At 40.8% G+C, this 16,026-nt stretch overlaps 1 protein-coding gene across 3 annotated transcripts in view; it reads left to right on the plus strand.

Annotated features, from left to right (window-relative positions):
* Positions 1-16,026, plus strand: part of POLR1A (RNA polymerase I subunit A) — an 80,133-nt gene that overhangs the window by 26,678 nt on the left and 37,429 nt on the right. For all 3 annotated transcript variants that reach the window (XM_037012056.2, XM_073241575.1, XM_073241566.1), the window contains exons 13-14: positions 1,998-2,252; positions 6,746-6,937. In XM_037012056.2, the coding sequence (XP_036867951.2) occupies positions 1,998-2,252; positions 6,746-6,937 (447 nt within the window). The remainder of the gene's footprint in view (positions 1-1,997; positions 2,253-6,745; positions 6,938-16,026) is intronic.

Consider the following 16,026-nt stretch of genomic DNA (forward strand, 5'->3'; position numbering starts at 1 on the left):
GGAAGAGGTTTGACTGAGTCTATAATCCCTCTGGGCTGCTAAGGAGGGACTGAAGAATGGTTGGGGTAGCAGATGATTTAGTGCATTTGGGATTTTTTTTTTTATTATTAAGGTATTATTGATACACACTCTTATGAAGTTTTCACATGAAAAAGCAATGTGTTTACTACATTTACCCGTATTATCAAGTCCCCACCCCACCCCAATGCAGTCACTGTCCATCAGTGTAGTAAGATGCCACAGATCCACTATGTGCCTTCTCTGTGCTACACTGTTCTCCCGGTGATCCCGCACACCATGTGTACTAAACATAACACACCTCAATCCCCTTCTCCCTCCCTCCCCCCACACCCTCCCCCTCCTTCCCCTTCCCCCCCTCCCCCACCACCCCACCACCCCTCCCCTTTGGTAACCACTAGTTCCTTATTGGAGTCTGTGAGTGCTATTTTGTTCCTTCAGTTTTGCTTTGTTGTTATACTCCACAAATGAGGGAAATCATTTGGCACTTGTCTTTCTCCACCTGGCTTGTTTCACTGAGCGTAATGTCCTCCAGCTCCATCCATGTTGTTAGTGCATTTGTTTTTTAAAGTAGCATTTATGTTCATCATTTAGGAAGCCTGATAGTTAAGATAAAGGCCAGTAAAAGGCTTTAACGAGCCTTATCCTACAGTCAGTAGGAAGTGTTCTGTCAGGAGGCTATGACCAACGGCATATTGGTAAGGAAAAAACCAGTGTGAATGGTAATTATCTGTAAGAAAAATTACTTGTGATTTTTATTCTTTTCTTTAAGTTTGTGTTTTATATTTTATGCCCACAATGAGTATTTCACTTGTGCAGTAGTTCTTGCTTTTCTTTAAAAAAAGATTTTAAATTTTTTACAAAAAATAGTACACTCTCATTGTAGCACAAACAATACTAAGATAGGTAAAGGTAAAGATGATAGTCTGTGCCTCCTCTCCTTCCCCATGTGCTCCTGCCCCTGAGGAGACCATAGGAACAGCTTGGTAAGGACCGGGGTGCCTCTTTCCCTAAAACACAATTGGGTTGTTTTAAATTCCTTCATCCTATCACCTTAGGTGGCACTTGAAATTTTTTTTTTCTAACTGGAATGCATTGTTGCCATCACTTCAGGACTGGTATAGATTTTACTCAGCCTTTTTCATCAGTGTTTAATATTCTAAAGTGCCTGCTATGATGTATTCACCCAGGCTCCTTCTGTGGGGCAACAGGTTACTTCCAGTTTTTGCCATGGTAAACACTGCTGCATAAACATCCATGTTCATATAATCTTGCTTTAGCACTTTTTTCTTCTGAAGGGCCAAAAAAAATGAGTTTTAAATGTTCTAAAATCTCTTGTCAAATTGCTCTCCCAAAAGACTATGGCAGTTTTGACTTAACTGATTTTTTAAGTATAATAAAATGTTCTCAGAGGGCTTTGAACTGGGAATCCAGAGCCTGTGTTCTAGTGCTGACTGCCATATAAGGGTGGGCAGGTATTTCTACTGGGAGAACTTCATATTAGAGTAAAGCACTCACATGTGCTGGGGGATTCAAGAGGTCTGCCAAGTCTTTTCAAGCCCTGAGGTTTTAGTTCCTTACAGATATGCAGTCTTCAGATGTATGTGTTTCTTTCTTCAAATTAATTCTCAGAGGAAGTCATGACTCTGGAAAGGCCATGCATCTCTGAGGAAGGCAGTATTACTATACAGAGACTTGTAGCCTTGTTTGTTGCTTGTACTCCTGAGCCCAGAGCTATGATCAGGGCTATGCTGGGCCAACAGCTATTTTCAAAGTACCAGTGGGACCTGGTAGCTATTCCTCAAAGATTTCTTGGACTTCACTCCAGACTAAAATTCCTCATTTATTTAGTTCAGTAAAACCTGAGACAGAAGCCACACCCAGGCCAGGCTGAGGTGAACCCTTGGAACCAAGGCAATGATGCTAAAGGTGCAGCTGATCCCCCCCACCCCCATCCCCATTCTCCACCCTCTCCCCAGGTGTGCCGGCATGTGAAGAATGGGGACATCCTGCTCCTGAACCGACAGCCCACTCTGCACAGGCCCTCCATCCAGGCACACCACGCCCGTATCCTGCCCGAAGAGAAAGTCCTGCGGCTCCACTATGCCAACTGCAAAGCCTATAATGCCGACTTTGATGGAGACGAGATGAACGCCCACTTCCCCCAGAGTGAACTGGGCCGGGCTGAGGCCTACGTCCTGGCCTGCACGGATCAGCAGTACCTCGTTCCCAAGGTCGGTCTGACCTGGAAGCCATTCCATGGTCTCACTGGCACAACTTGTCACATCCGAGCTGGACTCCCACCAGCTCCAGGGGTCAGTGGCTGGCTCCAGGGCAGGGGCATGTGGAACATAGGGTCCTGGCCTCTTCGGGTGGGGTTTTCAGCCTCTTATTGCTTAGAGGCAGGAAAAGGTATCTGTTGTGTTGCTTCTTAAAATGTGTGTCAGGAGCGGACTTAGGACAATCATCCCAGAAAGGTGAGTTGAGTAGCTGCATAATAGGTCTTGCTTCGAGGCTTACATGTGGATTCTACAACTTACTAGCCTCTCTCTAGCATCAGCATCCCAACTGTGAGGGTTCCTGTGGTCCCCAGATGACTTTCATCTTTTGAGCTCTGTCAGACATGAGTTCACAGAGTTTCATGTGCTTTAACAACCCCAAGGGCTCAGATGAGATCCCTCTAGCCCATGAAGGCATCTCCTCTTTGGATCCCTCCCCTCTCTCTCTGAGGTCCGTCCCTAAAGGCATCCATGTGGTCATGGCTGTCAGAAAAGCACGTGCGGAGGAGTCAGCTTCCTTCTGCCTTGCCTGGCAGCTGACCCACCACGTTTAGCGTCAGGGGCCTGAGTCAGCAAGGGAGAACCAGAGCTAAGAAGGAGCCAGGCTGAAGGACAAAGGACAGAGTATGCACCAGTCCCCCCACCCTCCCTGAAGCCTGAGGCCTCTTAAATTACCTGAGTTTACATTACAGTGATTGACAGTTACACAACCTGGGGTTGCAGTGGAGTAGAAAAGAACTGGGGCTGCTGTGTGCCAAGCACTTTCTCAGTACAGACGCTGTGCAAAGAAAGTGTTCTGGGGGTGTCTCCTCTCCCGTTTCTGTCAGCCTTTCCCCTCCTTGGGGACCAGGCCTTGGAGTAGGTGCTGTTGGGGTCTACATTCCCATGAGAAGGAATGTGACTTGCCCCAGGACACACCCCTGAGGAGGAGGAGGAGGAGGAAGGGCAGGGAGCTCCCACCCCTCACAGCTTTTGTCCTTTCTGCTTGGCCATGGCAGCAGTAGTTAGGGCTCTCCTCCAGGGACTTCCCTCTCCCATCAAGTCAGCTGACACCCAGAGATCAGGTAGGTGGCGTAGCATCTGGCCCAGAACACACACACACTGTCGTGGTCCCATGCTGGGCCCCAGTGTTTGAGTTTAACTTTCTTTCCCTTCTCTGCCCACCTTAGCCAGCTTTTGATTAATGAAGAGGCTAAAAGTAGGAAGGAGGGGTTAAGGGTCACTCAGGTTACTTGGAAGTTAGAAGAAATAATTGTACTAATTTTTTGAAAGTTGGCATTTTGTCTTTTCACATCAGTAATAACAGTCATGGCGGTAGTAGGGGAGGAAATAAAGCCACCATCTCCTGAGCACGCCCTGTGCATCAAGCACTTCTCTGAGCAGTTTGCAAACATTGTCTTATTTATTCTTCAGAACACCCTTATGAGATAGGTGTGATTTACAGATGAGGAAACACAAGTAAGTGAATTGCCAGCCAGTGATGAGGGTCCTAACTCAAACCCAGCACCCCCTGCTCCCAAGCCCATGTGTACAGTCTCATGTTTTATTAGCCCCACTTGACTGGTGAGGCTGGGGCTGGGTGAGAGCCTGTGGCAGGAAGTGGCTTCCAGGACTGACCTGGCTCTCTGACTCTAGAGGCAGTTTTATAGTTCATCGCAGAGAACACTACCAGGGAGCAGCAGACAGTTTGTTCTTTGATGGCAGAGTGACCTCTGGGCCTCCCCACCTCTGCGTGGGGAGTTGGAGTGCTTCATGAATTTGAATGTTCTGTACTTGGTTTTGATCGACTATGGTAGTGTAAGGGGCTTCCTGCTTATACTGTGTCCTACAAGGGCTGGCCTGTGTGACTCCGATATGCCTCATCACATGCTCACATGCTTGAGTTGCATCAATAGATTAATTTTTTGAAAACTAAACAACTTCTAGGGGATGACCTGAGGGCTTACTTCACTTTCAATCAATTTTGTTTATCAGAGGTAAAGAGCTTTTGATTCTTGATAAATTTAATTTAGTCTTTAGTGTAAATGCCAAGAGATGAAATTCTTATTTTTGCTAATGATTATAAAAATGTATCATTTCGTGAAGTACTTTGGTGACAAAATCCTGACAGGATAAGAGTTGGTTTTGTTAAATTAGTAAAACCAATTTTGGGAGGGGGGGTTTGGGGTGTGTGTGTAATATTTCTTGGTGTATCTTTTTTATTTCTCTCTGTTTCCATTTCCCTTTGTTCATTATTCTATTTCCTCTGTATTTCTCAGTTCTCTTCCTTAATTAACCATGGTACCTGATTAAAGTACATGTTATTGTTGTTTGTATGTATTTAACAGAGTTGTGTGTTGTCTTTTTTCTTAAAATAGGAGGTGAATGGAATTTTAGCCATTTCTTTCCTGAAAAAACAGTTAAATTAAATTGCCATCACTTCAGGACCAGTATAGATTTTACTCAGCTTTTTTCGTCATTGTTTAATATTCCACAGTGCCTGCCATGATGTATTCATCCAGGCTCCTTCTGTGGGTTATTTTTCTTCTGTTCATTGTATTTATTGAAGTCCAGTGCTTTGTGGAAAGATTCTTAACAGAGCTTGAGACATAGTTTCCTGACTTGTACTTAGTCAGCTAGAAAATTCAAGTCACAGAATACCCTAATTCTCTAAGCATCGTGACTAAAGACTTTAATTATAATGTCATTTTACTGTGATATTAAGTGGTATAGGATAGCTGACAATTATCTGAGTTTTTGACTCAGAAATGGTCTTTCTGATCCTAAGGATTTAGGAAATTAAGAATTATAAGTGGACCCTTCGTAAATTGCTTTAATCGGCATTCTTCCCTAGAATTCATGATTATTACATTGAATGGAAAAATCTGGATAGAGGAGAAGGTATAGAATAGAGCACATAACTTGTAATTATATTCTTTAAAGGAAGAAAACAAAAGGAAAAATGTCAATCTGCCCCCAGAGACTATGGATGAGGCAAAAGCATAAAACTGGTTTGGGTTTTTCCACCAAGCAAAATAAGATCTTGTCTTTGAAACAAGATGCAGAGTACAATTTTTTACTCATGTTCATAAAGCCTTCATAAGAAGGGCTGTGTGCTCCATCTGAGTTTGCCTTACAATTATAGCAGCTATTCATCTCATCTGTAATAATTATCTTCGACTTTACATACAGCCCATTGCCACAGTATTCAGGCTATTTGACAAGCATCCTTTTCAGCCTTTGAATTAGTACATGGTTAAATTTCTGGCACCTCTCTGTGGCTGCATTTGTGAGTTCCTTTAGCCCTACTTATGTAACATGCCCATAACATTGGATAGTATTTAATAAATAATCAAGTGGTAGCAATCTTTAGACCTAAGGCACAGATTTTTCTCAAGTTCCCATAAACATTGAAAAGTTTGTAAAAACTACTTTAAAAATGTCAGTAAGCACAGCTATTTTTACTTTGTGTGTTTTATGTTGCCATGAACACAGACTGACAGATAAGTTTCAGGAGACTGGGGATCAGAAAGACTGAAAAGTTTCAAATGAGATGAATGTACCCACCAAAACTGGGGCTTTTACAGAAGCCCTTGTTTGGGCATCTAATAGATAAACAGCCGTTATCAAGGGCCCACCGTGGACATGTGCCACATTGTGAAGGGACACTAAAAATGGACGTTCTTTCCTTCTATACTCATACACATCAAGGCCCTCAAGGAACCTCTGCCTAAACCCCTACCTCCCTGATATCTAAGTCACTCCTTGGGCTTAGCTGTAATACTGACCCTGAGAGAGACCATCCCTAATCATCCCCCTATCTCTAATCTATAGGATGACCCATATATTATTTTCTTCCATGGCATTTAAAACTCTGTGATAATATATTTATCTAATCATTTGTTTACTGTGTAGCTCTTCCTCTTCATAAAGGCCTGTGTCGGTTTGGTCCACTAGAGTAAATTGGAGGTCTCACCCAGTGCCTGGGCATTCAGTAGGCTCTCAATAAATATTTGTTGAATGGATGACTGATTTAGAGGAGAACCAGGCCAGAAATGTGTGAAGATACTAAAGCATAAAACCAAAATAGGAAAACAAGAATATAGCTAACAGTAGCCAGACCAAATGTATGCATAAATGCCAAAAATATGCTAGAGTAATTACAAACAGATGGGATTATGGAGAGAACGCTCATAGAACTGGATGAGTTTGAAGCAGTTTTGATATAGGAACAGTGAGCAAATGGCAAATGTGGAAGCTGGTCAGAAAGACCAATCCTGTGCTTTGGGAGGCAGTTTGCTATTAAGATGGGAGGCCCATACACCAGCCTTGTGAGGCTGTGGGATGAACAATTCAGGGGCATAAGGGAGGGTTGTTGCTAGTAGGCAGCTGCCAAGCAAATGACTAGGAATTAGAATATGACTTAAAGTTTATCTTTGTCTTCTTCTCTTAACTGTTTTTGTTTACAGGATGGCCAGCCATTGGCTGGGTTGATCCAAGATCACATGGTTTCAGGTGCAAACATGACCACTCGAGGTTGCTTTTTCACTCGGGAGCAGTATATGGAGCTGGTATACCGAGGACTCACAGACAAAGTGGGGCGTGTGAAGATCTTTCCTCCTGCCATCCTGAAACCTTTTCCACTGTGGACAGGAAAACAGGTAATTGGATGAATATGGATATAAAAAAAGGAAACAGGCCACATATATAAAAGGTTTCATTCCTAGGAAAGTACAAACCAGAGACAGAGAGGTGGCAAATCAGATAATATTCTGACTTGGATGGGATTCTTGGGTCTGTGTGGTTTCAAAGGAGTGTCTAAGGTAGCCGCTTAAGAGTAGGCTGCACGGTTTCTGTCCTTTGCTTCTAACCTAAACTCTATAGCCTCATAATGCAAATATGTAGTAGTAGTAATATTTGTTGGGAGGGGCCAGGTGGTTTTCTGAGTGCTTTAGCTATTGTTATCTTATTTAATCCTCACAACCACTCAGTGATACAGAGACCATTGTTATCACCATTTAGCAGGTAAGGATACTGAGGCTTAGAGAAGTTAAATTACATGCCCAAGTCTATAGGAGACATTGTTAGGATTCAAACCCAGGACTTTCTAACTCTCAAAGCATCACACTGTACTTTGTCTCAAAGTAATAAAATAATAGTATCTGTGCTAATCAAACAGTGAAATAACAGTAAAATATGTGCTTCTGTTACTGGTTTGGTCTCCAGGTCCAACCTTAAGGCCCAACTACTAATCAGCTATATCATCTTGGTTCTGTGGGCCTCAATTCTGCATCTGTAAAACAAAGGGGTTGAGGGCAGATGGCCTTCGCCAGTACAGATGCCCCTCCTGAGCAGCTCCATACACTGCCACCCCTGGAGGGCAGTGTCAGCTGGCACTGATCTCCCAACCAAGTGGCATTCCAGGGGGCCATCCCCATATACTAGAGTGCTTGCAACAGTCATGGTTGGACTAGTGGGCCCACAGCAGTTGTGACTGGGCCTCTCAGCTAGATGCGCTGGGGGCTAACTATGCTCCCCAGCCTGTCCACAGCCAGTTCTGGGCTGGACCTTGCAGACAACCACACCAGGGAACAGTTCCACACATCTGTGAGCCTGCACCAATCATGTCCCAGCCATAACAGGAGGTCAGGTGCAGTCCACACAGGGCATACCCATGGAACACCTTGCTCAGGTGACTGGGGAAATTTATACTGCTGAGCCCCACTTTCTCCATAAAGCCACTCCTTCAACACCAGGAGATGTAATTGATCTACATAATACATAGAAACAAGCACAGAGAGTTAGGCAAAAAAAGAAAGGACAAGACAAAACTTCAAAAAAAGAACTAAACAAAATAGACATAAGCAGTATACCTGATAAAATATTCAAAGTAATGGTGACAAAGATGCTAACTGCACTAGGGGGAAAAAATGGATGAATACAGTGAGAACTTCAATAGAGATAGAAAATATAAAAATGAAGCAATCAGAGCTGAAAAATACAGTAACTGAAAAGAAAAATACATTACAGGGGGTCCACATCAGATTAGATGATCCAGAAGAATGGATCAGAGATCTGGAAAACAGTAGTGGAAATCACCCAATTAGAACAGCAAAAATAAAAAATTAATGAGAATAGCTTAAGAGATCTCTAGGACAACATCAAATATACTAACATTCATCTTATAGAGGTCTCAGAAGAAGAAAAAGAGAAAGGGACAGAAAACCTGTTTGAAGAAATAATGGCTGAAAACTTCCCTAACCTGGTAAAGGAAACAGACATCCAAGTCCAGGAAGCATAGGAAGTCCCAAAATAAGATGAACCCAAGAGACCCACACCAAGATGCATCATAATCAAAACACTGAAAGTTAGACTTTTAAAAGCAGTGAGAAAAAAACTAGTTAACATGCAAGGGAACCCCCATAAAGCTATCAGCTGATTTTTCAATAGAAACTTTACAGGCCAGAAGTGAATCACCTGTGTTCAAAGTGCTGAAAGGAAAAAACAACCAAGAACATTCTACCCAGTAAGTTTATCACTCATAGTGGAAGGAGAGATAAGGAACTTCCCAGACAAGCAAAACCTAAAGGAGTTCATTGCCACTAAAGTGGCTTTACAAGAAATATTAAAGGGACTTTGTTAAATGAAAAGATAAATCCCTAACTTAAAATAAGAAAATTATTAAATAAAAAATCTCAATGGAAAAGGTAAATATATAAGTAGTAGATTGACCACCTGTATAGCTAATATAAAGTTTAAAAAGCAAAAATAGTAAAATAGTTTATATCTGCAATAGTCAAGGGGTATGCAATATAAGATGGAAAATGTGCCATCAAAAACAAAATATTGTGGGGAGAGTAAAAATGTAGTCCTCTTAGAATGGACTTTAAATGTAAGTGACATCACCTTAAAAGAGACTGCTGTGATACATAGGATGTTATACATGGACCTCATGGTGGCCATAAACCAAATACCTATAACAAATAGAACAATATAAAGAGAAAGGAATATAAATAAACATAACACCAAGCAAAGTCATCAAATTACAAGGGAAGAGAGCAAGAACTAAAATAATAACAATAAAGCAACCAGTAAAAAAATCAACAAAATGGCAGCAAGTACATATATCTAAATATAAATGGACTAAATTCTCCAATCAAGAAACAGAATGACTGAATAGATGAAAAAAACAAGACCCATCTATATGTTGTTTACCAGAAACTCACTTCAGATCTACCAGCATACACAGACTGAAAGGGAAGGGAAGGAAAAAGATATTTCATAGGAATGGATACAAAAAGAAAACTGGGGTAGCAATACTTATATCAGACAAAATAGATTTTAAAAGAGACAAGGGTGTTACATAATGATGAAGGAATCCAAGAAGAAGATATAATACTTGTAAATATCTATGCACCCAACACAGGGGCACCTAGATACACAAAACAAATATTAACAGACATAAAGGAGAAATTGATAGTAATGCAAAATAGTAGGGGACCTAACCACCTTACTTTACATCAATGGGTGGATCATCCAGACAAAATCAGTAAGGAAGTGTTGGCCTTAAATGACACATTAGACCGGATGTACTTAATATTTGCAAAGCATTCAAATCCCAAAACAGCAGAATACACATTCTTTTAAAGTGCACATAGAACAATCTCCAGGATAGATGACTTATTAGGCTACAGAACAAGTAGGTTCAAGAAATCATGTCAAGTATCTTTTCCAGTCACAACAGTAATGAAACCAGAAATCAATTCTAAGAAGAAAATTGGAAATAACACAAAACATGGAGGATAAAGAACATGTTACTATACAAACAGTGGGTCAACTAGGAAATCTATGAGAGAAGGCAAAAACAGTTCTAAGATGAAAGTTTATAACAAAAAAGGCCTGTCGAGAAAAATTTCAATCTAACCTTATGCCTAAAGGAACTAGGAAAAGAAGAGCAAATAAAACTCAAAAGTTAGTAGGAGTAATGAAATAATAAAGATCAGAGTGGGAATAAATGAAATAAAGACAAAAAAATAGAAAGGTCAGTGAAATTAAGAGCTGGTTCTTTTAAAAGATAAACAAAATTGATAAGCTTTTGGTGAGACTCTTCAAGAAAAAAAAAGGGCCCAAATAAAATCAGAAATGAAATAGGAAAAGTTGCAAATGACACCACAGAGATGCAAAGGATCATAAGAGACTATTGTGAATAATTACACAGCAACAAGTGGGGCAACGTAGAAGAAATGGATAGATTCCTAGAAATATACAATCTTCTAAGACTGAATCAGGAAGAAACAGAAAATCTGAATAGATCAATTACTAGTAATAAAATTGAATCAGTAATATAAAAAAAAACTCCAAACAGACAAAAATCCAGTACCTGGTGGCTTCACAAGTAAATTCTACTAAACATTTAAAGAAAAGTCAATACCTGTCTTTCTCAAACTATTCTAAAAAAATTGAAGATGAAGGAATGCTTCCAATCTCATTTTACAAGGTCAGCATTACGCTGATACCAAAACTAGACAATGACACCACAAAATAAGTAAATTACAGGCCAGTATCCCTGAGAAACATAGATGAAAATCCTCAACAAAATACAGCAAATTGAATTCAACAATGCAAAAAAGAGGTCATATACATGATCAAAATTGGTTTTATTCCAGAGATGCAAGGATGGTTCATTAGCTGCAAAGCAGTCAACATGATACATCATATTAACAAATGATAAAAATCATATAAACATCTCAATAGATAAAAGAGAAAGCATTTGTTAAAATTCAACATCCATTTATGATAAAAACTCTCAAAGTGCATATGGGGGAACATAGCTCAATGTAAAGACCACATAGGACAAGCACACAGCTAACATTGTCAGTTGGGAAAACTGAAAGTTTCTCCTCTAAGATCAAGGATGCTTACTCCCTCTGCTTTTATTTAACATACATAGTATTGGATGGCCTAGTAATCAGACAAGAAAAATAAATAAAAGGCATCCAAATTGAAAAAGGAGTAAAACTGTCTGTATTTGCAGGCAATATATTAGATCTAGAAAACCCTAAAGACTTCACCAAAAAACTATTGAACTAATAAATGAATGGAGTAAAGTTGAAGGATACAAAATCAATATTCATAAATTTTTTGCATTTACATACATTAATAATGAATATTAGGGAAATTAAAACTGGTCCATTTATGATTGCAAAAGGATAAAATAAAATACCTCAGAATAAATTTAACTGAAGAGGTTAAAACCTGTACTCTGAAAACTATAAGAATTGGATGAAAGAAATTGAAGACAACACAAATAAATGGAAACATAATATTGTGCTTATGGATTGGAAGAATTAATATTGTTAAAATGTCCATGCTACTCAAAGCCATCTACTATCAAATCTCTATCAAAATACCAATAGCATTTTCACAGAACTAGAACAAATAATCCTAAAATTTGTATGAAACCACAGAAGACCCCAAATAGCCAAAGCAATCTTGAGAAAGAACAAAGCTGGAGGTATCATGCTCCCTGATTTCAAGCTACAACAAAAACTATGGTAATCAAAACAGTATGTTACTGGCACAAAAACAGACATAGATCAGTAAGACAGAATCGTTTTCATAAATAAACCCATGCTACAGAGTCAGTTAATTTTCAACAAACAAGTTAAGAATATACAATGGGGAAAGGACAATCTCTTAAATAAGTAGTGGTGAGAAAATTGTACTACATGCAAAAGATGAAACTAGATCACTTTCTTACACCATATACAAAAGTAAACTCAGAATGGATTAAAGACTTAAACTTAAGACTTCAAACCATGAAACTCCAACAAAAAAACATAGGCATCCAGGGATGCAGGGATGGTACAACATTCGAAAATCCATCAACATCAACAAAAAGAAGGACAAAAACCACACGATCATCTCCATAGATGCTGAAAAAACATTTGACAAAATTCAACATCCATTCATGATAAAAACTCTCAACAAGATGGGTATAGAGGGCAAATAACTCAACATAATAAAGGCCATATATGACAAACCCACAGCCAACATTATACTTAACAGCAAGAAGCTGAAACCTTTTCCTTTAAGATTGGGAACAAGACAAGGATGCCCACTCTCCCCACTTTTATTCAACATAGTATTGGAGGTTCTAGCCATGGCAGTCAGACAACACAAAGAAATAAAAGGCACCCAGATAGGCAAGGAAGAAGTTAAACTGTCCTTGTTTGCAGATGACGAGGTATTGTACATAAAAATCCCTAAAGAATCCACTCCAAAGCTACTAGATCCAATATCTGAATTCAGCAAAGTTGCGGGATACAAAATTAATACACATAAATCTGTTGCATTCCTATACACTAATGATGAACTAGTAGAAAGAGAAATCAGGAAAACAGTTCCATTCATAATTGCATCAAAATAATAAAATACCTAGGAATAAACCTAACCAAGGAAGTGAAAGACCTGTACTCTGAAAACTACAAGACACTCATGAGAGAAATTAAAGCAGATACCAGTAAATGGAAACATATCCCATGCTCATGGACAGGAAGAATTAATATTGTCAAAATGGCCATCCTGCCTAAAGCAATCCACAGATTCAGTGCAATCTCTATCAAAATACCAACAGCATTCTTCAATAAACTAGAGAAAATAGTTTTAAAATTCATATGGAACAACAAAAGACCCTGAATAGCCAAAGCAATCCTGAGAAGAATAAAGCTGGGGGGATTATGCTCCCCAACTTCAGGCTCTACTCCAAAGCCACAGTAATCAAGACAATTTGATACTGGCACAAGAACAGACCCATAGACCAATGGAAAAGACTAGAGAGCCCAGATATAAACCCAAGCATATATGGTCTATTGATATATGATAAAGGAGCCATGGATATACTATGGGGAAATGACAGCCTCTTCAACAGCTGGTGTTGGTGAAACTGGACAGCTACATGCAATGGAATGAAACTGAATTATTGTCTAACCCCACACACAAAGTAAACTCAAAATGGATCAAAGACCTGAATGTAAGTCATGAAACCATAAAACTCTTAGAATAAAACATAGGCAGAAATCTCTTGAATATAAACGTGAGCAACTTTTTCCTGAATGCATCTTCTCAGGCAAGGGAAACAAAATAAAAAATGAACAAATTGGACGACAACATGCTAAAAAGCTTCTGTACAGCAAAGGACACTATCAGTAGAACAAAAAGACATCCTACAGTATGGGAGAATATATTCAAAAATGACATATCCAACAAGAGGTTAACATCCAAAAAACATAAAAAACTCATACGCCTCAACACCCAAAAAGCAAATAAACTGACTAAAAAATGGGCAGAGGATATGAGCAGACAATTATCCAAAGAAGAAATTCAAATGGCCAACAGGCAAAGGAAAAGATGCTCAGGGAAATGCAAATTAAAACCACAATGAGATATCACCTCATAACAGTTAGAATGGCCAACACAGAAAAGACTAGGAACAACAAATGCTGCTGAGGATGCGGAGAAAGGGGGACCCTCCTACACTGCTGGTGGGAGTGTAAATTAGTTCAACCATTGTGGAAAGCAATATGGAAGTCAAAAAACTAAAAATAGAAATACCATTTGACCTGGGAATTCCACTCGTAAGAATGCAGGATCCCAGTTGCAAAAAGACATATGCACCCCTGTGTTTATCACAGCACTATCCAATAGCCAAGAAATGAAAGCAACCTAAGTGTCCATCAGTAGATGAATGGATAAAGAAAATGTGGTACATATACACAATGGAATATTATTCAGCCATAAGAAGAAAACAAATCCTACCATTTGCAAAAACGTGGATGGAGCTAGAGGGTATTATGCTCAGTGAAATAAGCCAAGTGGGGAAAGACAAGTACCAAATGATTTCACTCATCTGTGGAGCAAAAGAACAAAGCAAAATCTGGAGGAACAAAACAGCAGCAGACTCACAGAACCCAAGAATGGATTAACAATTGCCAAAGGTAAAGGGACTGGGGAGGGAGAGAGAGAGAGAAGGGGAATAGGGCATTTCGGTTAGCACACATAATATAATGTAGGGGAGGGGCACAGGGAAGACAGTGTAGCACAGAAAAGACAAGCAGTGACTCTATAGCATCTTAGTACACTGATGGACAGAGACTGTAATGGGGTATGTGGTGGGGACTTGATAATGGGAGTAATCTAGTCACCACAATGGTGCTCATGTAATTGTATATTAATGATGCCCAAAAAAAAAGCATAGGCATTAAGCTCTTTGACATCAGTCTTTGCAATACTTACTGGGATCTGTCTCCTCAGGCAAGGACAACAAAAACGAAAATGAACAAACGGGATTATATCAAACTAAGAAACTTTAGCACAGTAAAGAAAATCCATCAGCAAATGAAAAAGACAACCTGCTGAATGGGAGAAGATGTTTACAAGTGATTTACCTAGGAGCTCTGGAAGCCAAGGGCAGTGGAAATCTCCTCCCAAAACCATATATATTTTTTGAAAATACAACAAATACAACTATTCCTAAAAGTGAGACCAGAGGATACAGTACAACAGCCAGGCTACATCTACATCTGTGAGAACTTGGCATCTCACGAAGGGAGTAAGATACAAGCCTTGGCCCGGCGGGACCAGAGCACTCTCCCCACCTCAGCTCACCGGCGGGAGGAAAGGATTCAGAGTGGGGAGGGAGTGGGAGCCCAGGACTGCCAAATACCCAGCCATAGTAATCAGCACTGGGAGCGCAGACACACATTGCATGGTGTGCTGGATATTAGGGAAACAGAAAAGTAAAATCTGCGAGAGGTCCCCCCCACAGCCGGCTCCCCTGGGACAAAAGAAAAGCAAGTGCTTTTTGAAAGTCTTAAAGGGCCAGGGGATTCACAGCTGGATGGAATCATCCCGGCACACTCAGCCCAGCAGGCTGGGAATTCTGAGGAGCTTTGGATGCCCCAGCCCCCTGGGAGGCAGCGCAGCTCTCAAACCCCTCACGGCGATAAACAGCCTGCCATTCATTCCCCCTCTGGCGGGGCCCCGCTACAGTGGCTGAGCAGCCTGAGAGCAGCCGCGCCCACAGCAGCTGCCCAGAGTCTCCTCCTGTTGCGCAGCCACCTAGGCCAGACCTGGGGCCACCACCGGTGTGCAGCTGCCTGGCAGAGGGAGAGGAAGCCGGAGCAGGATGCGAAGGGGCACCATTCTCACAGGAGAGCACACCCAGCATGCCTGCCTCTCCCCGCAGGACTCTGGGCTGCCCCGCCTGTGGCGGCTCAGGATTAACCCGGACACTGCTCCAAGAGTGTGGATAACTGACACAGGCAGCGGAGAGGGGCAGAGCAACCAGCAAGGAGGAAGGGACTTTGTTTTCTCCCAGCTGACACACGTGCCACCTGCCTACGACTACCTCTATCCCCATGAAAAGACAGAAGAATTTGGTCCAGTCCAGAATTGCCCAGACTACCCACCCCCAAGAGGACCTGGGGAAACAGATATAACCAATCTTCCTGCAAAAGAATTCAAAAGAAAGGTCATAACCATGCTGATGGAACTGCAGAGAAATATGCAAGAGCTAAAGGATCAAGTTAGGAGGGAGAATACAGAAATAGAACAAACTCTGGAATGACTTAAGAGCAGACTGGATGAGGTGCAAGTGACCGTTAATGGAATAGAAATCAGAAAACAGTAATACAGAGAAGCTGAGGCAGAGAGAGGTAAAAGGATCTCCAGGAATGAAAGAATATTAAGA

This window comes from Manis javanica, chromosome 1, assembly GCF_040802235.1.
Source record: "Manis javanica isolate MJ-LG chromosome 1, MJ_LKY, whole genome shotgun sequence".
NCBI lineage: Eukaryota > Metazoa > Chordata > Mammalia > Pholidota > Manidae > Manis > Manis javanica.